The 23,445-nt window shown below is 41.8% G+C and overlaps 1 protein-coding gene across 1 annotated transcript; it reads left to right on the top strand.

Annotated features, from left to right (window-relative positions):
• Positions 1-11,014: 11,014 nt before the first annotated feature.
• Positions 11,015-19,863, top strand: fshr (follicle stimulating hormone receptor). The gene is made up of 10 exons (XM_062518287.1): positions 11,015-11,458; positions 14,000-14,071; positions 14,666-14,740; positions 14,958-15,032; positions 15,252-15,326; positions 15,443-15,523; positions 16,101-16,169; positions 17,078-17,152; positions 17,792-17,992; positions 18,181-19,863. Exons 1-10 carry the CDS (start codon positions 11,277-11,279, stop codon positions 19,313-19,315), a joined length of 2,040 nt encoding a protein of 679 aa, XP_062374271.1. The 5' UTR covers positions 11,015-11,276; the 3' UTR covers positions 19,316-19,863.
• The last annotated feature ends 3,582 nt before the right edge of the window (positions 19,864-23,445 follow it).

Below are 23,445 nucleotides of genomic sequence, written 5' to 3'. Positions count from 1 at the left end.
AAGAATCCAGTGGCCATGGTTAGCCAGGGAAAAAAACATATTACAATGCATTCAATCTGTTCTAGACTATAGAGGATACACTATCAGTGGATAAAACTGCAGTGAGTGGCCAGTATTCAAAGTATTGCATATAGGTCTAGTGGGTGTCCAGTGTGCTCATAAAGTTACTGTTAGGGGGACAAGTGGAGCAATGAAGCAAGACACGATATTAGAATCAAGGAAAATACACGTTTTCACGCGTCTTGTGTTGTTTTGTTCACTGGTTCGTTTTCACTAACTTTACTTTCAGCTTGTCCTCTGACTGGCATTTCTAAACCAACCAGCCATTATCACTGGCTGACTACTTTTAAGCATGGTTTTTAGTGAAAAACTTCCTGCAAGAGTCAATATGGAAACAAAATATTTTTAGCCCTATTTATTACGCGAAATCATGAACTTTAGTCTAATAGACCTATCAGAATATTTATTCAAATGTGTTTTACTGTTATTATTAGGGCCCGAGCACCGAGGTGTGGCCGCTGAAGCGGCTGCACCATAGGTGCAAGGCCCTGTTGTTTTTTGCAGATTAAATTTCTTCCGGGCACCGTATTGTCCTTTTTCACCAACTTGGCATGCTCTAAAACTCTTCAAATTTGGCAGCTATTGTGTGGAATTGGTAACGCTACTCAGTGACAGAGCTCTGGCCAAGGGTGTGGCTCAGGGACTATATAGCGCCACCTAGCGCGTTGTCTGTTGTGGTTGACACATACATTCACGGAAATGGCCCAGATTTGGTGTGCATATGTCGTATAAGCACTAAAATTATCTTGAGGGGTTGCTCAAGAGAAATTGCAACCAGATATACTTGAATTTTCGAAGTATATTGAAATGGCGAAGGTTTGAATTATGGCGTCTTATTAAAGAGGAATAATGTAGGATTGGCGATTTCATCTCTGGTTTCGGTTTCGTTTTTTGTTTTCGCTCGTTTTATGCTTGCATATTTCTCTGCAGAGCTTCCCCGACAGCTTTAGCGTGTATATTTATACATATATAGGCTATAAATATATAAATTGCAAGCGTGGTTCTTCTTGTTCCTTTCGCGTCTCTGACTTCCAGATGTTAACAGCAAATGATCGTTTATCAGAAAGTTGCAAGGTTGTAATAGCGGAGAGGGACACTAGGGGCGGGAGGAAATGTGACTGTTTTCGATAAAACTGGTCACTCAAGCAAAACAACGATTTCTAAGCGATTTTATGACTATGAAAAAGTTGCATAGGGTCTCTTTAAGAAACAGGAAGTTGGTGTTATAGGGAGAAAAAAAGGTTATAAATTGGATGCAATTTGGCAGCGACATGTGGAATTGCATCTGCTAGTCAGACAGAGCTCTGGCCTATGGTGTGGCTTCGGGACTCTATAGCGCCACCTGGCAGCACGTTATCTGTTGTGGTTGACACATACATTCACGAAATTTAATCAAATGTGGTAGGCTTGTGTGTTAGTGCTACCACTAGTCAAAGACAGAGCTCTGGCCTAGGGTGTGGCTTAGGAACTCTATAGCGCCACCTAGCGCCACCTAGCGCATTGTCTGTTGTGGTTGACACATACATTCACAACAATTAACCAAATTTGGTGGGCTCGTGTGTTATTGCTATTGCTAGTCAGACACAGAGCTCTGGCCAAGGGTGTCTTAGAGCGCTTACATACTCAACGCGAGCAACGCAAGCAAGGAACGTTAGCTACGCGAGTGACGGGCTCCCTTTCATAGTGTACACAGCGAACGCAAGTAACGTGAGCAATAGCAAAACGCAATACACCGCTCACGCAACAGGGGGTAGCACTGTATTATCCACATTCACATTATATATAGGCGATAATCATCAACACTCTGAACAATTTAACACCACTGGTATTGTTAAAAACATTGGACAATAATCTATCTCTCCCATTTCAGCCTCTCGAGGAGGTCACGCAACATATTAATGAACTTCTATGCTTCATGAACTCACTCAACCATCTTGACTGCCAGTATTTATCGGTAGCTGGGTGCAAATGTGGACATTTTCGTACTTTCATAGTTTTTACTCTTTGCCCGCAATTGTATTCAAAGCTTCTTCTGTAAATATAACATATAGTTGAATTAATGAACAATTCTTGCAGTATCGCCCCCACCGACAACGCATGGTATTGCATGCTTCGGTGCGTCGCGTATCAAAAACTGGGATGACACATTTTTCTACGCATCGACGCATAATGGCGGCCGAAGCGTAGCGATGCGTAGCCTCGCGGGCGCGTATGTGAAGCAATGCGTTGAGTATGTAAGCGCTCTTAGGGACTGTATAGCGCCACCTACAAATTGTGTGTGTCAATCACAACAGGCATTCACGAAAATGAACCAAATTTGGTGGGCTTGTGCATTATTGCTATCGATAGTCAGAGACAGAGCTCTGGCCTAGGGTGTGGCTTAGGGACTCTATAGCGCCACCTAGCGTGTCGTCTGTTGTGGTCAGTGGCGGTTCTAGACTGAATTACTCCCCAGGCGAGATCCTCCACGAGCGCCCCCATGAGTGTTTTTTGACGCACTTTGCGTCAGTCGGGCTCATAGGGTTAAGCGCTCGTGCCGCCCCATACAAGATGCCGCCCCGGGCGACCGCCCGGTTCGCCCGTACCTAAAACCGCCACTGGTTGTGGTTGACACATACATTCACGAAAATTAATCACGTTTGTTGGCCATGTGTGCTGCTCATGCACATGCCCACCAAATCGCACATGTTGTTTTGTTTGATTCCGAAATGTCACAGGTCCGCACCACAGGTGCTCGGGCTCGCCATTTCTTTCAAGAATCTGCTTATGGCTATTTTAACCCTCTGGAGTCTAAATCCCCCCCCCCCGGGGATTTGAAAAACTGTTCCAAACACACATCTCAATCTCTGCTAGTTTTTGTCCTAGGAACATATAAGTGACACCATTAGAAACCTTTAATCAACTAGTTTCCAAATATATATGTTTTAAAGAGAATGTATCTATGGCACTTTGTAAAAACAATAAAAGAAAATCCTAGGATTTCAGTCCTCTCACCTGCAGCAGGCCCATTCAAAAGGCCCATTCAACCTAATTTGCATTTGAAAGAGACACTCACTAAGTGGCACATTTTTTCCAATTTGTAGTAAAATTATAAAAATTTTTAATGTTTGTTTTACTTATACAGAGCCAACACCGTTGTTGCAAGGTTCAAACTTCAAAAGTCTTAGCTCGATATATTGATAGTGTGTTTTTTTACCTTTGAACTTTGACCTTTGAACATGTTTTTTTAAACAGTTGTGTTTACACTGAATTATAATAAAAAATAATTTCATTACATCCACTTTACTCACATACAGTATACTTATTGTGGAGGACCTCTAGAATATAACCATATGTGCCATCTCTGCATAGACGTTTTTAGTTAGATGAAAAACTTCATCTGCTGACTGCCTCAAAGTGCCTGAAAAGGCCCCGGACCTCCAAGTGTTAATCTGCAAACGTAACACGTCTTTGCTCTAACCTACCTCTGTTCAGTCGTCAATGGCGTTAATAACGGATGAAGAAGACCGGGCGTATGGTTTCATACTGAAGTTGGTTGATAATATGCGCGTGTTGCAGAAGGGGCTATGCGAGGGTCGGAAACGAAGAATGCGAAATGCCGACACACCCACCGTTTGAAATAAATAATAATAATAAAAAACAACATCTAGCCTACTTGAAACATGTCAGTCGTGTTTATTTGCACATATTTACAGATTAAATTGACAAGCTTTAATTGGCGGTTTGGCCGTCAATAGAACAATAGAAATTAAGCATTAGTCTCCAGCAGCAGCATTAGGCTTTGTGTCCTTGGATCAGGAGCCACAGCTGCTGCTAACAAGGCCACTGGGAGATAAACACATGCTGTACTGTAGCTGCCCACTCGCTAGCTGACATGAAGAGCCTGTGATGAGGATCTTTCACTTCATTTCTTTATATAATATATGATGATGAACACGGTACACGCTTACACACACACACACATTATAAAAGTATAACTTGGCCATTACACATGATCAAAAATATGCTGATTGGATCATAAAAGGCCACAGCAAGGAAGAGAAATGACCAAAGAATTTGTCAGTAGTTGTTGGCTAAGGGCCCATTATGAAGGTGTGTGTGTGTGTGGGGGGGGGGGTGGGGGGGGGCGACGACTCTGATGAAGGAAGGTGCCTGCTTAATAACGCCAATGAAATGCTCTTGAAGGCTGTTGCTGATGTTTTTCAAGTTGAATGGAGCATTCTGCAGCATTATGAAGAGCTGTGTTACGGGTCTTCAGAAAGCTACAAGAATGCACTTACCTGAATGGGACATCCCAGCGTTCAGAACCGCTGTAAAAAAAATGGGCTTTGTGCTTCTTATTCACGTCACATCACTCCCCAAGTAGCCTATTCGATCACTTTTTGCAATGGAACTTCATTCAAAAGTGAAAGCAGATGGTCGATCAGCTGTATTCTAAAGAATGATTCAAGTGTGTGTTGTAAACTATCTGTTTCTCACCAAAAGCCACGATGAAACTAAACAGTAACAAATAAATGTAAAAAAAGGGAGTTTATTTTTTTTCATTTTAGCTGTAACTGTGTAAGAAGTGGGATAATGTAGAATGCCGGTCATTATGGGGAAAATACTCTCCGCTTCGGGGTCCTGTTCTCCCTGCCTCCGCTCCGCTTCGCGTCTGGCCCTTTCACTATCTAGAACAGTGTATTAACTTTGTATAGTCAAACGGCCTATCGTCCATTATCCCTTACTTCATAAACATTCTAACCTTACAAGACACATTGATAATTTTCCAGGACATTTGAGACATTAAATAATTATATTTGTCACATGAATGGATGATGAAATGCTGTTAAATGCCCCCATAACCTACAACTATTCATAGAGACGTGATTACCAGTATTTAACGCTTTGTTTCATTTCCCACTTTCCAGAATTCTATTTTTGTCTCCAAGGTCTTCAGAAGAATGTTGAACTTGCATGAATGTAACAGAATGTTCTACCCTTACAAACTCTACAGTGAAAAAGGTTCGAAAGAAGACCTGTGGTTTGATACATTTGAATCAAACAGTAACAACACTGTGTATCAGGTCAAAGACCTCAATGTCCTGCTCCAAAAGAAAGAATGATTCAGAGAGGAGGTTCAAGGAGATAATTCTGCATAAGGGTCTGACAAGACAGACCGTAAATTCAGCTAAATCCCAAATTCTCCAGTTAACAATCACTCGTGGAGACACCTTAGGCATAAAAAACCTGTCCGAGGCCAGCGAATGAAAACTGAATTTACAGCTCAATACATTATTAACAGAATAGTATGCCAAATATGCTGACTCACTATGTCTTGGGTATGTCATTGACAAACAGGGCTGCCCACTATAAAACTAAATGCACAAGATTCAGTGATCCTGTATTCTAGACTACCATACCTTCCTAAAATTGTCTAGTGGGGAGAGGTAACGAGTCTTGGCAAATATTAGTGACTGAATACTACATGTGGAACTCTGTCATTTGTCTGGAAAATACATGTATCTGTCAAGTCTTTTCCCAAAGCTGTCTGTATTCATCTTTAATTTGTACTTCTCTTGGAAAAATCAACACTATACTCATCAGTTACACCCTCGGAAAAAACCCCACAGAGAATCATGGTCATCTCACATCTTTGTTGGACAGTTAATTCTCTGCTATCAAAAGACTTTTGTGTTACCCTGGCAACAACTGAAATGTCTATGCCCTCCAAAAGTCAGATAGGATGAAGAGATTGAACACCTCCAACCAGGTTTGTGAATGCTTCAAATGTCTGTAACATACAAGGTTACGTTGAGAAAGCAGAACAGTAATGTGGCAGGATTTAGCCATAGGCATATTCTAGGATGTCTGTAGTTTACAAGTAGACAATCCTGAACAAACTGCATAGAGCATTATTAATCATGTGAAGTGTGTTTGCCTTCCAAAAATAATCTTGCTGGTACATTAAAGGAACACATCCGTTTTTTGGGAAATTATGTGGCTTTAAACTGGGGTCTGCATTTTCAACAGTGAATGTGAACACTCAGCACACTGCACACTGGTTAAGTAAGCCAATCTAACAATGTTATACAAAATATACAGCAAATAAAGACTCTTTCATAACTTTTATCTTCTTAACCAAGGATCATTCTCTTGAGATTGTTTCTCCTTGCTTGAATTGCACTGGAGCGGAACATGATCACTGTCCCCAAGTTCAGTGTCTGGCATGAGGACTGGTGAATTAATGAACTTGATTATGTTGATTCCAGCCGTGGTGCTGGAGTTGAACAACTGAGCGAGAGGCAAAGGGTGGACTGACAGAGCGTGAAGGAGCATGTCACACTTCAGAACTTACCGCTGCCTGCCTCTCATAACACAATAATAGCCTCACAAAGGAAACGCTTGTTTTGTTTGTCCTAGTGGACCATTGGTGGAGGCAGAACAATCAGGGAGGCGGGGAAGGCAAGGGTTTATCGAAAGTGGACGGCCTCCAGCTAAACCTAGATAGCGACAAGGAGGTAGGAGTAGAAAGACATCTTCCCACAGGACACTGACAGCAGCTCACATACCGCAGGTTGGAGTAGTCCTGTTAAAGAATGCATGGGGTTGGGACTTCAGAGAAGGCTCTCAAAAGAGGCCCAGACACTGCAAGAGAGCACACAGAGGGGGTGGAGGGAGGTCATGGTGTCCGCAGCAGGTGGAGGAAGGAGCCGGGGAGGTGTCATAAAAGATCTGTCCATCATAGGGAAACACTGCCACAGAATCCACAATGCTGGCAGTGATGGCTGAGCAGTGGAGTCACCTGGCTCAGGTTGAGTTTAATCTAGACCAGTGGAGAATATAATCTACTCACATTATGTGTTAAAACAGCTATGACAGGTCAGTGATGGCCAATGAGCTGTCATCATGTTTCAGTACACTATGAATTACATGATGAAAATACCCATTGTAACAAAATGAGTAGAGAAAACAAACAGTTTTCCCAGTGATAACCAGGCTACATTTACATCTTTTTGCTAGCAAATACAATGTTGCCCTGTGGTTTAATACTGAGAGAAGCACACATGTGGATCTCGTGGAACACACAGTGTGTGTGGGCAGATAGCAAAGGCTTCAGGGCATGTCACATTCTTTTAAAATATTCAGCCTATCTTTAACCCCACACGGCTGAATTATCCGTATCTTTCTTTATAATTATACTTTCGGGGCTTTTTTTGCTTTTATTCAGATAGGCTAGTGAAGATTGACAGGAACCTCGTGGGAGAGAGAGATGAGGAAATGACCGTGGTCGTGGATTCGAACCCAGCTCCCCGTGGGCACTTGGGCCAGAATGTATATTGTACCTTATCTGTCCTTCTATATGTGAGCAAAGACAGGCACAAAGCTCCAGTACTGTGAATAACTTGAATAATGCAATTAAATGCTCAGACACAAATTCTCCTCTACACTTGCTTGAGTAGCCTGCTGCTGACCCCTGGTGGCAGGATACAGATTTTCTTCAAGATGTGTTAGAGAATCTGAGAGTTCAAGAATTTAACTTACAGAGATCACCATGAAACTTCTCCAGTTGATTACAACCATTAATATAGATAAGCCCAATGTGCCAAAATCATGGGAAAAAATGCAAGCGCCTCTAATTTCAAGGTGAGTACTCATATCAAATGCAAATCAACTCAATTAAAATGTACTCAAATACAGTGTTCTGTGTGATAGTTATTCAGACAGTACTTCATACATTCAACGCCAATGATAACACCAGTAATAGTCCGGGAGTCATGGGGTCAGACCTGGTTTTGTCAGTTATTTATCAATTAATTTATTTTTGTTGACTTGGGGTAGCTCTTTAAAGGGATAGTTCGGGTTTTAAGACACAAAGTTATATGGGTTCCCTGTCAGCAACGTTGTGCATCAGCACTGACTTACCCCCCGACAGCGTCCTGTGAGCCGAGATCCAGCCGGTTTTTGATGCTGAAGAAAGTAGTCCGGCAAGTTGCTGGGGCCACGAAAGTGAAGTGTTTTTCTTCTCTAAACCATATGTGTTCGAAAGAGTGATATATTTGCACCACAACACCACACGTTGTCCAGGAAAAATTCAAACCTCGTTATCACTTGGCACTATTTTTCTCGATTCCTATCACTGCGCGTGGACAACATTTTTGTAATGCAAATGTGTCACTGTTTTTTAACACATATTGTTTTGAGGAAAAAAACACTTTATTTTCGTGACCCCAGCCAACTGGCCGGAGTCGCCGGACTACTTTCGTCAGCCACAAAATTGGACAGAAACTCGGCCCACGGGACACTGTCGAGGGTAAGTCAGTGTTGATGTACTACACTGGTGGTGGGGATGCCATAGAGTTTGATTTGTAAAAACCCGAACTATCCCTTTAATATTTAGGAGGGTGCCCAGTGAGTGATATCCCTTCGGCAATTTCATCTATTAATAAAGCCTTATGCAGAAAACATAAAAATAATAAAATAATTTCAAGGTGAGTACTCATATCAAAAGCTAATCAACTCGAATATAATGTACTAAAATACAGATATCACTTTAATTTTGAATATGTATTCTACACTTTTCCTATTAGTTCTGATAATTGTCCAATTCTGGCTCATTTGTTCTTGAACATCCTACCCTAAAAAAAACAGAAATTCTGCCTTAAAAAAATTGTTTTTAATTAGTTGCTCTAATCTGTCTGATCTGTGTGTATTATTAGGCCCTATGCTTTAATGCATGTTTATGGATCAATATTTAAAAATGTATAATGCATATTCTCTTTTTGAATGAGTTTAGGCTCTGAGCATAGACTACACATCTGTTTGAAAATGGCTACAGTGAAAAAAGTCATCTTGAATCTGACTTTTTCCAATGTTCAGAGTTTGTTAAAGTGCATGCAAACAGCATATTTCAACATTAAATTACAGAAAACTTGTAACATATTAGCTTTTCATATTAATGTAAGTAATCAACTGGGGAAGTTTCACCGTGGTATTCGCTAGTTAATTGTTTTACCCTATTCACCTGTAGTGTCTTGCCTTGAACAAGAAAGGCTTACTGTAATATCGAGAACTGCTCAATAAGACTGGCCACCCTCTCTAGTCTTATGGGTTACCCCTTGGCAAAAAGAAAATAGTCAAAAGTATAATTATATATATGGACATGCAGGCATGAATCATAATCTGTCCGTTTCTTCCTCCTTACTGTACCCAATCCTCCGTTCCCCATGCCTACATTGATCTCCTTTTCCCTTGTGTCTGCTTGGTGGTCCCTTGTGTGTCCGTCTCCCCTCACTCTGGCCCCTGTGCTCCAAAGGGAGGGTTCTGGAGCACATCTGTGAGTGCTGAGTCCCACTCTCTGTCCTTCACTTGGCACTGATAAGATGCTCTGCCCTCCAGCTGCCCACCACAGCTCCCAACGGCACTCAAGGAGCTGGCCAAGCTACAGGTGCCCTCTATATCCACTGGAACACCGCTTTTTTCTTCCCTCACGGTCATCTTCATGGTTAGCATTTTTTCTCCCATCAGTTACAGCTGAGAGAGAGAGCAGCCTGCTAACCTCAGTGTTGCCAGTCAAGGCTTTGCTGCTTGTGTGGGTCACACTAGGACTGGAGACCCTGCAGAGATTGGCATGGCTTCTCCTTTGGCCATCATTTCCACCAGTCGTGTTTGGCAGAGCTGAGACACAGGTGCAGGGAGAGAGACAGGAGCAGGCGCATCAAAGGGCACCCACAGATCTGAACCTTCCCTGCACAGGAATGTGGTCCCCTCTGAACTCACCATCTACAAGGACACAGGCAGCAGGATCAATCCAACTGCTCCCGCCAACTGTCTCTCTCTCGCCCTCTCTCTCTCTCTCTCTCTCTCTCTCTCTCTCTCTCTCTCTCTCTCTCTCTCTCTCTCTCTCTCTCTCTCTCTCTCTCTCTCTCTCTCTAGCTCTCTCTCTCTCTCTCTCTCACTCTCTACATAAAAGGCCCACACACATTTCCCTTCCCAAGGTGTCATGATTACTTACCACATGTTTTTGGACAGAAATCTAAGACAAAAGTGATTGTAGTGATTTTATAAAACAATATAAATCTGACATTCCATTCCATTAGCCTTTTCGAATATAAGAAAAATAGTGTTACGGAGACGGAAAATGAAATAATCAAACACGTATCTTCACACTTGTGTTATTATATGAGGTGGTGTGTTATTGGCATGTTCTGTTGGAAGCATCTGAATGAGTTTTTAGCTGTTACAGACAAGATAGCATATAACTTCAATCAATTAAAGACTTATTCTATTCTATTCTAAATGGAATCCAATGTGAGGAAACATGGCTGGTAACAAGGTCTATAGGCATTTGCTTTCTCAAGGTCTGATAGGTAGCTCACCTTATGTCCTTTACTTGCATTCAACCCCAGCAGATGGAGGGTGAATACCATTGTGCTCACTATCTTTCCTGGAACAGCTGAACATTCATTCAGAATATTGATTAGTTTCATTCAGTCTATTTATTACAAATATCAATGTCTCTTAAAAAGCAAAACATGCCAAGCCACTTGGGTCTTAGTCACTAAATGTGATCATAACAAGTGGTTGAGTGTAACACATGTAACAAAATTGTAATTGGACACTGTATACTATATGTCTATCATCAAAGTTATCATTTATTATCTTGTAATTACTGAGAGCTGGCAACACATATCAATGCCAAATGTGGCATCTGCACCCAAATATCTCTCTGTGTTCAGTGTTTTTCAACACCACAGTCCCAAATGAGTAAAATAATGGATACAGAAAGAACTGTGATACTGAATGAAAGGAGCCTCAAGGTGGAGAACAGGAGGAAAACAAGAAGAGAGAATGTTAAAAAGAAAGAAAAAAAAAGAAAACACGTCCTCCTTATCACCAGTCTTGGTTCTCAAGGTCTCCCATGGCTTTAGCCGCCACAGTCCTGACCATCCTCATTCTCGCTCTGCATCTCCAGACCACCACCACCGCTCCGCTCCTTTGAAAGAAACATTCTGATAAAGACTCGAAGGTTCACACGTCGTCTGCCATCCCCTGGGATCTCACTACAGAACAGCCAGGGCGCTATGATTCCCCGTCTGGACGTCTGCTGGGGCTCTATGGCCTGATCAACAGGGGATCCACAAACACCATCTTCCGTGTCTGTGCGCAGAGCTGGGAAACAGATCACCCTCTACACAGAGCGCCTGGCCTCAGCCGGTGGGGACTTGAGGGCAAACATGGCGATGAAGAGTGTGCTGCCGGTGGTGATGCTGGGGCTGTCTCTGATGGGACTCGGAGGGGCAGCCAACAGCGCGCTGGCACAATCTCATCACTGCGAGTTCAGAGGAACATCCCTCTTCTGTAGGAACGAGATGGTTGAAAAGGTGCCTGAGAACATCCCCCAAAACACAACCCACATGTAAGTACATGCGAAAATACGCGCACGCACACACACACACACACACACACACACACACACACAGCATACTGTACATAAAATCTCATGCTATAAATGAACACAATTGTTTCACTTGCAATATCCATGGTAAGAGAAGCTCCTAAATTAATTAATAAATAGCTAAAATGCATGCTAAAATGTAAATTATTGTTTTAAATATCATTATCGACAAGGATTTGATGATAAGCAAGAGGACCTACCATTATGACCATACATGGAGAGTAGTACAGGAAACTGATCATTCCTATTCCCCCTCACCAGTGAACAGAATTCCCTTACATTTCCTGTCACACAAATATGTTCATAATGTGACGTGTCTGCACTGTTTGGCCTAGGTTGTTATGATGGGCATCAGATGTTGAAAACACTTTAGAAATGTTGCCTTAGTTGACACTGACACACACTTTATGTAATCTCATCAAGGTTATGGGAACTGATGGAAACATGGATTTGGCCTTGAGTTAAGTTTGGATACAGGGCAAGCACAGGTCATTTCTTTTAATCGGTGGCTCCAATCAAAGTCAGCTCACCCCCAAACGTTGAGAGGGAATACTTCTCTGATCTGGGACCAACTCATGTTTACGCTAAGATTCAAGAGCGCAGCTCGGTTCCACGCAAATCTGGATTTTGCTGTTTAAGCAACTCGCTTAATCATTGGATTTGGTCATTCATTTGGTGTAGTCTTGACATGAATGTTGTGTTGCTACATTCTCTGGCCATGTGCTAGATGTGTGTGTGTGTGTGTGTGTGTGTGTGTGTGTGTGTGTGTGTGTGTGTGTGTGTGTGTGTGTGTGTGTGTGTGTGTGTGTGTGTGTGTGTGAGTGTGTGTGTGTGTGTGTGTGTGTGTGTGTGTGTGTGTGTGTGTGTGTGTCTGTGTGTGTGTCTGTGTGTGTGTGTGTGTGTGTGTGTGTAGCCAGGTCTTAGGCTACTGAATTCACCAGGAACACAGAGTCCTGCCCTGATATCAGTTGATACATAGTGAGAGCTGCAGCTGGGTTTCTTCAGGACACAGACACAAGCAAGAGATGACACACAAGTCCATGCAAGTGTTCTTTCTCATGGGCTCAGGTCACTGCAGAAGGAACAGTTTCACATTCTCCCTATACTGCATACGAGTTATGGACTGGTATAATTAGCTCCCATGTGGATTCAGATTTAGTCCAACAAACCAATAGAAAGTGATCAAACAGAAGGAGTTTGTATGTGTCTGTCTTTGTGTTTTTGTGTGTCTGAAATACAAATAGAACAAATGTTAGATTATACAGCTGGTTAAAGAAAACTGCAAATGACAAAAAAAAAAAAACAGACAAAAAAAAACATCAAGAACTGAGACTGGGAAATAGGAGGAAATGGCTGCTGTGTAACGTCTAAACCACCACTGTGTGTGAAGGCTTAACTCAAGGCCTACTCCATGGCAAACTTACAGTACAGCACAGAACAAGCTGTTTGTGTGCGTTTGTGTTGCATTATGGCACACTGACTTTTAAGCACCTACATGTTCACATTTGAGTTTAGCTCATTGAATTTTAGCCTTATTGCAGGTTCATAAAGACAACATACAGGCAAGTGTTACCATAACCACTGAATTATTTGTGATATGACATATACGTCGTATACAAATACAGTATCATCTTATATAATTAAAAATATGGGCTAATATCTCAAACAAGAGAAATCTGTCTCATCCAAGAGTCTGCACATGTATGAGGTGCTTTTGGTGATTTTCTTTAGCTCTCAGTTCTGCATGTCATAATGGACAGGGTTTTTGTTATATATATATATATATATATATATATATATATATATATATATATTTATATATTGGGGCTTTTTATGGTTTTAATGATACTGTAGGACAGTGGAGAGTGATAGGAAGCGAATGGGAGAGAGAACTGAGGTGGGATCCAGAAAGGGCCACGGGTGGGAATCGAGCCGGGTCATCTACGTGCAGTGCAGGTGCCCCAGCCAGTTGCGCCACATCTGGGGCCTATATTGGACAGTTTGTTTGATTTTTTTGTTTGTTGTTCGATCGTTTCTCTAAAGGGAGGTAGCCACTCTGTAGCTAGACTTCAGCTGCTTTCTTTGTCCTATGAAGCAAATATTCCCCCTCCCCTTTGTGTTCAACTCCATCACGCCATCAGGAAAGGTGTCACACGCCTTTTTTGCAAAGCCAAATTAATATTTAGACAAGCAAAACACAGAAAAATGAAACAACATTTCAGAATCTCATTCCATGTTGACTGTCTTTGCTTTAAACTTCATGTGCAGCAATTATGGAAACAATTCCAAGTTGCCTTTCCTTAAAAGGAATTCCTTTCCTTTCCTTGGAATTGTTTCCATAATTTCATGAAGAGGAGATTAGTATCAAGCAATACATAGTGACTTTCCCTTACTTAAAATATGGGCACCATTCAAATTGTGCCTTACGTACAGCCATGCAGAGAGAGAAATAGTTGATACTACATAATGTCAACATAAATGCAATGTCTTATTTCTTAACAGAACATTCAAGCAAACCCACATCAGCAGCTTACCAAAAGAAGCCTTTTCTGATTTACAACACCTAAACAACATGTGAGTAATGCCAAACCAAATTAGAACGATGACATGAGTCTTCAATCAGCAAAGTGTGTTTGCTTGGAAGAAGGAGGAAATTGGAGAACTTTGATTATGAACTCGAACAATAGTCCTGTTGCCCTAGTGGTATTTAGTCTTGATTGAATATGTTTTGTCTTAATATAGAACATGATGTGTGGAAGAGATCCAAAACATAATAGATATGAATCACAGAAATCACGTGAAGGAGAGTCTCTCTCTGTCTCTTTCTCACACCCATACACACACACACACACACACACACACACACACACACACACACACAAACACACACACAAACACGCACAAATGTGTATGTAAATATGAAAAGGTCTAGTGATATTTAAATGTGTGTTTTTTATGATGCTAAATGGTCATAGTGGTTCCATCATTTGTGTCATACGATGAATGAGAAAGTCATGACCAAGGCAGCTTTCTGAGAAAAAAAGAAGATTGAGAAGACTTTGCACTAGAACATTTAAGGACAGAAAACACCTCTATTAATTTAACTGATGGAGTTTATACATTTCTCCATTATTTGTGAGCAGAAGTAACTGCATTCCTGTCCTCTAGATTGATCACAGAGAATGGAAATCTGCAGAGGATACATGATCACTCCTTTGCCAATCTCCCCAGGCTGGCAGAGATGTAAGTTGAGTCAGTTCACCACAATGCCACTCACAGCTATATGTTCTCTACGGCAGATCTAACACACTAATGTAAAACTCCAGTATGTTGGCCATGCTATTCAGGTGTTCCATAACAACACATGTGTGTTTTTGTGTTGTTTGCTTTTGACTAAAGTTGAGAGGTATTATTGGGTGGATTAGGTTCATTTAAAGATGTACCTGCTCTCTGTCTACAGAATAATAACCAAATCAAAAAACCTTGTCATCATTTACAAGGATGCCTTCTTGAACCTGCCTAAACTGAGACATTTGTAAGTACCCACACTACTACCAGTTAAAGATGATACATTTTACATCATTTTGGATCTTCACCTTAACAATGGCGCCATCCAGAGGATATATTGTATATGTATACTGTGTGAAAAACACCAGCTAATGATGCAATCACCAGCTTTCAAATGGGTAAAATCTCTATCTGTATGTGTGTATGTATATCTGTATGTGTGTGTCTTTATGGCCAACACCCTCAGGTCAATATCAAACACTGGACTGAAAATGCTGCCTGTTTTCTCCGGGATTAACTCACGTGCGCTGAACTTTGTGCTGTATGTTGCCCCTCCACTCTTTCCACTCTACGGTTTAGGGTCAAACAAAAGACTCCATACCACCATATAGAAAATACACGTTATATATAATGTGTCTGTGTCTTTTCGCTTCCCAGGGATATCCAGGAAAACATGCACATTCAGGTCATCCCTAGCAATGCGTTCCAGGGACTGAGCACGGACACCATCACAGAGCTGTGAGTGCCAGCTAGTCCCTCCAGAGGCCCAACCGTTTTGTTGAAGGATATAAAGTGTACTGATGACATGAGCCATAATGACAAGAAATGCATCATGGAGATATATCAGCGATTGTGCACAATTTCAAGCCGATACATTTGTATCACATTCAGCAAACATCTCCTCGTGATCCACTAGCTACCCATCCTACAGTATGAGTTTCACTGTAAAAAGAAAAAAATATGCAGGCAGCTCAGGTTCTGAAAACTGGAAACAAACAAAGTGGGGGCAGCCTGTCCCCCAAACACACTCTGAGAGGGAGGGCTGAGCTACTGTACCTGTCTGGTGTGTTTTGTTTTGTTCCTTATTTTGTTGCACATTGCTTTGGACAAAAGTGTCTGCTTTAAATTTAGATATGAACATAAACATAAACAAACACAATAACATGCATAATTGCTGACTGCACATTTAAGGCAACAAATTACATTTTAATTCTCAATTCTCTCCCTGTGTATGTGTGTGTGTGTGTGTGTGTGTGTGTGTGTGTGTGTGTGTGTGTGTGTGTGTGTGTGTGTGTGTGTGTCCTCTGCATAAAAGGAGGCTGACTAAAAATGGCATCACCAAGGTGGAGAGCTATGCTTTCAATGGCACTAATATGGGAAGATTGTAAGTGGAGAAACACTAGTTGTTTTCACTACACAAACCTATCCTGACTTTTTGTCTATTTTTTTCACATTACTTGTCTGTACACTCCATTAAACCACTGTAATTACCTGCATTAGATATGAGCAAAAAACTGTCATGCGTGAGCACAACATGTGTGTCATGTGTAAGAGTCCCATTATGTAGGCCTACAAACCACAGGACAGTGTCTTATGCAAACTAAAAAACAAAACAAAACTGTGTAAACTGCATCTGTGTATAACTGCAGTGATCCAAAGAAATCAATGAATGAAGAGATGCAATCAGCCCACCTCCGTGTAACCTATAGCTGAAGAAATAGCAAAGTCAATGTATAACCCTTGGTTAATCGGGAAATTATGGTAAAGACATTGTTGACATCGGCAATTTAAAGAGGAACAATGCAGGATTGGCGATTTCATCTCTGGTTTCGGTTTCGTTGTTAGTTTTCGCTCGTTTTATGCTTGCATTTTCCCTGCAGAGCTTTAGCGTGTATATTTATACATGTATAGGCTATATTTAAATATATAAATTGCAAGCGTGGTTCTTCGTCTCAGACTTCCAGATGTAAACAAAGAGCGATCGTCTCCTGCAGAAAGTTGCATAGGGTCTCTTTAATGGCAATAGTTTTAGACTGAAATAATTCCAATAACTAATTCTCACAAGCATTGCTGTGTTTCATTATAATATACAAGGATACAAGGAGTTTTATTTGTCACATGCGTATCATTACTATGTAAAGTAAAGAATATGCTGTTTTCTCTGAAAGTATTGCAATTGTCATAGTTTTGCTCATCAAACATTTCAGTAATAAATGTTATTGAACTTCAGCCTTCTGGTAATATTCCATTCACTCTCTCTCTCTCTTGCTCTCACACTTTCAATCTCTCTAGGTCTCTCAGGGGAAACCAAAAGCTGAGCCTCATCCACAGGGACGCCTTCTTAGGAGCTGACGGTCTTAATACCCTGTAAGCACTATTCTATCTTTGTATCAACAACTTCAGCCAGCCAGCTGGGAACCCCTCTTCCCCGGCCTATCTCGCACAACTCTGGTACAAGATGATCTCTTTCTGTCCAATAATAGTAGACAAGTTTCAGGTTGTCCTCATTTAGAACAGAGAGGGTTGCAGGGTCTCTGTTAGCCATTTTGAATTGAAATGTATGCTGCCCTGTGATTTATATCCTTCTCAGTATTTGTCATGACTATAATAAATGGTTTCCTATTATGTCCCTTGAAGAGAAAAAAAAATACTTCTTGGGAATGAGGACTGCATTTTGGAAATTCTTATAACCAAACCGAATGATGGACTGAGAAATCCAGCTACATGTGCATAGTCTGCATACTGTCCTTGTTACCTTATCAAACTGAAGCACGACATTAGAATACTGAGACAACAGGAAGCGGTGTTAGGTGTATGGTTAGGTGTGTAGGAAAGCCCATAGATCCAAGCATATTTTGCCCAGAAGCCTTACCTTCTTTGTATAATAAAATCTGCATGATTATAAATCAAGTTAACTTTGGTGGATTATGAAAACATTTGTACTTCCTTGCTTTAGAACAGAACTAAGTATAGGCATAATTCTCATTTTCAGTCTGTACTCCACAGAGACATCTCATACACAAATGTTGATGCTCTGCCAGAGGCCATATTAAGGACCATCAAGTTCCTGGTGGCCACCTCTGTGTACTCTATGAGAATGCTGCCCAGGGTGGAACTCTTTGCAAACCTCACACAAGTCAACCTCACATATCCCAGCCACTGCTGTGCCATCGCCAACTTCAGAAGGAACCTCACCAACATCAGTAGGTCTGTTGCTTCACTCCATTATCAGAGCAGAACGGTGCTGTTCCTAAGGCCTCCTTTGGCTCCACAGGGCCAGATGGCTGTGTTTTTATAATTACACCAATGTCACAACAACAGAATACGCCTTTTTAAAGATGTTGTGGGTCAAGGCAAACCCTTTGAACACGCTTCTTCCTTTATGCCTATATTAGGTCAGAGAGGCCCACTTTCTGTGACCACCCCAATCTCCCTAAAGAAGAGCCAGTCTTCTACAGCCATCAGTGCCAGAATAAGACGGAGATTATCTGCTATCCCAAACCAGATGCCTTCAACCCCTGTGAGAGCATCATGGGTCACACCTACCTGCGTGTGCTTATCTGGATCATCTGTGTGCTGGCCATCGTGGGCAACACCGTGGTGCTCCTGGTCCTCCTGACCAGCCGCTACAAGCTGACCGTGCCCCGCTTCCTTATGTGCCACCTGGCCTTTGCGGAACTGTGCATGGGCATCTACCTAATGATCATCGCTTCAGTGGACATCTACACTCGAGCAGACTACTTCAACTTTGGCATCGACTGGCAGATGGGCATGGGTTGCCGAGCAGCTGGCTTCTTCACGGTGTTTGCCAGTGAACTGTCAGTCTACACGCTGACAGTCATCACCCTGGAGCGGTGGCACACCATAACGTATGCCATGCAGCTAGAGCGCAAGCTGCGGATACGCCACGCGGCCGCTCTGATGGCAGGTGGCTGGGCGTTCGCCTGGCTGGCGGCGCTGTTCCCGGCGGTGGGCATCGCCAGCAGCTACATGAAAGTGAGCATCTGCCTCCCCATGGACGTAGAGAGCGCGGCGTCGCAGGCCTACGTGGTGCTGCTGCTGCTGCTGAACGTGGCCGCCTTCATCGTGGTGTGCGCCTGCTACCTGCGCATCTACGTCACCGTGCACAACCCCCGGGCCCTGGCCCCACTAACCAGCGCCTCAGACACGCGGCTGGCCAAGCGGATGGCCGTGCTCATTTTCACTGACTTCCTGTGCATGGCGCCCATATCCTTCTTTGCTATCTTGGCGGCCTTCAAGTGGCCGCTGATCGACGTGCCACAGGCCAAGGTGCTGCTGGTGCTCTTCTATCCCATCAACGCGTGCGCAAACCCCTTCCTCTACGCCTTTTTTACTAAAACGTTTAAACGGGACTTCTTTGTGCTGGCCAGTCGCTTTGGCTGGTTTAAAATGCAGGCGCAGATTTACCGCACAGAATCCTCCTCAGTTCAGAACGGTGTCTGGGTGCCCTCTCCGAGGACCAGTGAAACCACTATCTATTCCCTGGTCCACATGACTCATACATATTGACCGGAAACTGGTCTTACTGTGCTCCACCCCATCACATGACATGTCAATAATGTTAAAAGTTTTGGATTTTTGGATTAAAGGCCTTTCAAAAAGCAAAAACAATTCACTGGACCAGACAGACCTGTCCATTTCTCTCAGAACTTTGACTTAAGCAGTAACTTGTGACGACAATCATTTTAAGGCCATTTTTAAAAGTCCAGACCTAGTTTGGACTGGATAAACTAAGAACACCTTTATTTTATTTTATTTTATTTTTCAAAAGAGGAACTGAGACACCTGCCTAAAACCCTGTTGTGTAATTTTACTGAATGATGAGGAAAAACAATACTGGCTTGTTGATGCTGATGGCCCATTTTGTGTTGTATACTGTATTTATGTTTGTAAAGTGCACATTTAAATGAGTTGAATTATTTGTACATTATAACTAAACTGCCTACAGCACTAAAGGCTGCATATCTGACATTTTGAAATGTGCTTTTAATGTTAAATGCTGATACATATGTCAAAGTAATGAAATGCATACACACCAAAATATACTAATTAAAATATACTAGCAGATTGAAGAAATGCTTTTTGTTTACATCACCACTGTTTACCTACAATAGGGTTTCTTGGTGCCCAACGTTGTCTTCAAGGCAGTGCTGCAGGCACTAGGGTTAGACATTGATTAAGGTTAAGGTTAGGGTTAGGGTTAGAATACGGTGGCAGCGCTGCCTGTAAGACAACATTGGGGGCTCAAAACACCATCAAGCTACAATATGACAGCATTAACAGTAGACTATACAACATTAACAGTACGCCTATACAGTTATATTGTAGGTAACACTACTAGTCATATTTATTAGGAAGAAAGCCCAATAGCAGCACCTCTCTTATATAGCCTAACTATCGCTATCAAATCTGAAAACCTCTTTTCAGATTTGAACTCCAGACAATCTTGAGTTGCCTTGCCATAGCTCACCTGTGGGCAGAGTCGCCAACCATTCCATAAAGGCTACTTCATTCCAGAAATGTAACACCTGTGCTGAAGACGTTTTACCAACATGATAGCTAGTTGTCTGTTTTTGTCCTCCTATTTTGTGATGTCAGAAAAACATGCTAATTTGGATACACTCAAACCTTGTCTTGTAACACCAAATGTCAAAAGGATTAAAAAATCAATTTGTGCCACAGTGGATCTTTAATATAACCTTTACAAAGCCAATTTGATGGTAAACAAATTGTAATTGGGGAATCATAGCATGGCCAATTAGCCATACAGCCGAGGGGAGCTGCTATTGGGAGAATAAGCCGAGCAACTTCAAGAATAGCCAATCCAAAGACATCTGGAGAATCATTACCTTGTCAGTAGATATTGCTCTTTAAAGATATTTTTGCCTGTGGTTCATCTTTTGCCTCAAGCCACAGCCACAAGAAGTAGCCTATTTACAAGGGCTGAGTAAAAATATATATCGCAACTCTAGGGGGAGCTCTACAGTCACCAAAACTAACCAAAACCACTTGACACATGCATTGCCGCTGGTCACTGTAATCTTCACCTAACGCTAATGCTGTGTTCGAGGCAGAGGTTCGAGGGCAATGGGACGTGGGAAGTGTTCTCCTACTTTAAAGTGTAACTGCACCCTGAAATATGTTTTTTGAGCTGTTGATTGATTGAAATTACTCTTAAGTGGTGAACTAGCCTACACTATTACAAGGGTTACAGTTTTTTTCAATCGCTAACAAGTGTTTGTCCATTCATTTGACACATTATCAAAACTCTAAACACAGTTAGCAGCATCGGTCTTTTGTGGCAATACCATTCACACATTTCATGTTGTTTTCACACAGTATGCAGTCAGTGAATACATTTTCACAATGCTTACATTTTCTTAACAGACAAACTATAGCCTACCTCCCAACAAAATAATGGATCGTTTTCGTATTATTTTCGAATATTAACACACAACATCCCACAATAGTTAAAACAATATTCCAAACCTTAGATATAGGCCTACCTACAGTATAAAAACCTCTGCTTCTGCAATGTTATCAATTCAAAAGCAATATATCTCAGCTGATAATAAACAAACAATCGAATAATTGACACACAGATGATTTATCTGGGGTAAATTGGGCCAACCACAGCTGATTCCAGTCTATCTTAGACTCAGTGGCAGGGGTTATTTCTCTCTATTTCTCTCTATTACATTGACACTTACACAGTAAAAAGAGGAGGTGATGTTTTTGGAAGCAGAAACAGAAAAAGACAAATACTGTAATGTCTGGACGAGGAAGAGTAAGAGTAAGGGGCCCAGGGAGAAGAGCAGGCCCAGTGAGAGAAGCAGTGAGAGGTGCAGGAGCACTGAGAGGAGCAGGTGCAGAGATTAGACACAGTAATATTGTGCTTTTTTTGTTCACCCCCTTTTTATCTGGGCTTTTTGCTGTTGTTTTTTGTTCAGAATGCTCTTGTGTTTCATGGATATTTTGTTCACTGCAATGCTGTAAAACTTTTTCTGTTCTATCATAGTCTACTGTAAACAGTATGTATACTGCACCTCCTGTAGGCCTAGTGAACAGTAAAAAAAAGATTTGCTTTTCACTTGAATGCATTTGAATGTGAACATTACATCTGGACATACAGTTCCCAACCAAGAAATCTAGTGTAAAAATGCTGGATTGCATGTTTTGCATGCAAATACCTGTAAAACTGAAACATAAAAGTCTATGCAGTTTTTGTAATGTCAACAGTAGCCAGTATTTTGAAACCTAGTGTACTCTGATTGACTGCATGTATCTAGTGAAGTGAAAACAAGCTTCCTTCTTTGACAAAATAACTTCATTTTGTGTCAGGTTTCCAGTGTTTTGGTAAAGTTAGTGTGTGCAGAGAAATGACGAGTTAGTGCATATGTAACAAAATGTGACGTAACAGCATGGAATGTGCTTCTGAGAGGAAAATTATCCATTTGGCCAATTGTGTTTTGTAGGTGAGAGTCTCTGTTTAGAGTTTTGAAAATGTGTCAAATGAATGGACAAACGCTTGTTGGCTATTGAAAAAAACTGTAATATTAACACAAATTGTGTTTCCCGAGAAAAGTAACATTTTGTATGATTTTGTATTGGAGATATAGCTCTCCGCGCCTTCTACAGATTGAAACATGCCATGGCATTTTGGTCCAAAATGCTGACGTAGTCCTGCACTTCTCTTCTCTACGTCACCGGGTCGTTACAAAATAGGAATGAAACGCCCCAACACCTGCTGCCCAGATTGACACGAAATCACCATGGTTGATTGGCTGCAGCAGTGCTGCACTCCCTTACAAATTTCAGAAGTCCCGCCCATTTTGAAATCCTTTTTCAGAAATGTGGGTGGAGTTATGGGATGCAGTTACACTTTAAAGCATTCCAGGTAATTGAAGTGGAATGTAAATAAAAAGCATGGACGCACTGGGTAACATTGGTTGACAGTGACACATAGCGGTCTTCTATTTAAAACATATCACCAACTGTTCTGGAGCCGTAAAGTGCCGCATATCGCTATGTAGGGTAACTGGGTATAATTTTACCCATATATTTTAATTCTAACAGGTAATAATTACAGCATTTCACGCCATTATATGAAAAAACAAGTTGTGTCAAAATTGCAGTGTCTAAAACAACCCTACACGTAGAGAAGTAACGTTTAGCCTATTCGTTTAAGTTTTATCTCTCACAATGAGTGACTCCATGGGCGTCACCATCAACCTCCGATTTAATTTGGTGAGGTCGGGGTAGGTCGAGCTCCCCCGACTTTGCTGGTAGGAGGTTCCACTTCGACAGGCATTCCAGTGCACTTTTCTTAGTTGGAGGTAGGATAAGTCCCACGACCCATATGCCGTCGAACGCAACATTACTCGCATTGTAGGTAGCTACTGTAGTAGGACTGATGTAAGGTGACACTGACCAGCAGCAAACGGCAGACCTCTGAATTTCACCTGCAAACGAGCTGCCATCTTTGCCCAAAGAGATCCAGGTGTTAATTGAAGCTAACAATGGCAATAGCAAGCTAACAAGCAAAGCAAAGCAATGGCAAATTGCACTGCAAGCTCTGGGCAAGCAAAAATCCAAGTTTGCCGTCTTAATGTCCCAGAGGAAAAAATTGTTTCTCATTT

Source organism: Sardina pilchardus, chromosome 17, assembly GCF_963854185.1.
Source record: "Sardina pilchardus chromosome 17, fSarPil1.1, whole genome shotgun sequence".
In the NCBI taxonomy this organism is placed as follows: Eukaryota; Metazoa; Chordata; class Actinopteri; order Clupeiformes; family Clupeidae; genus Sardina; species Sardina pilchardus.
This window is presented reverse-complemented; position numbering and strand designations above follow the sequence as displayed.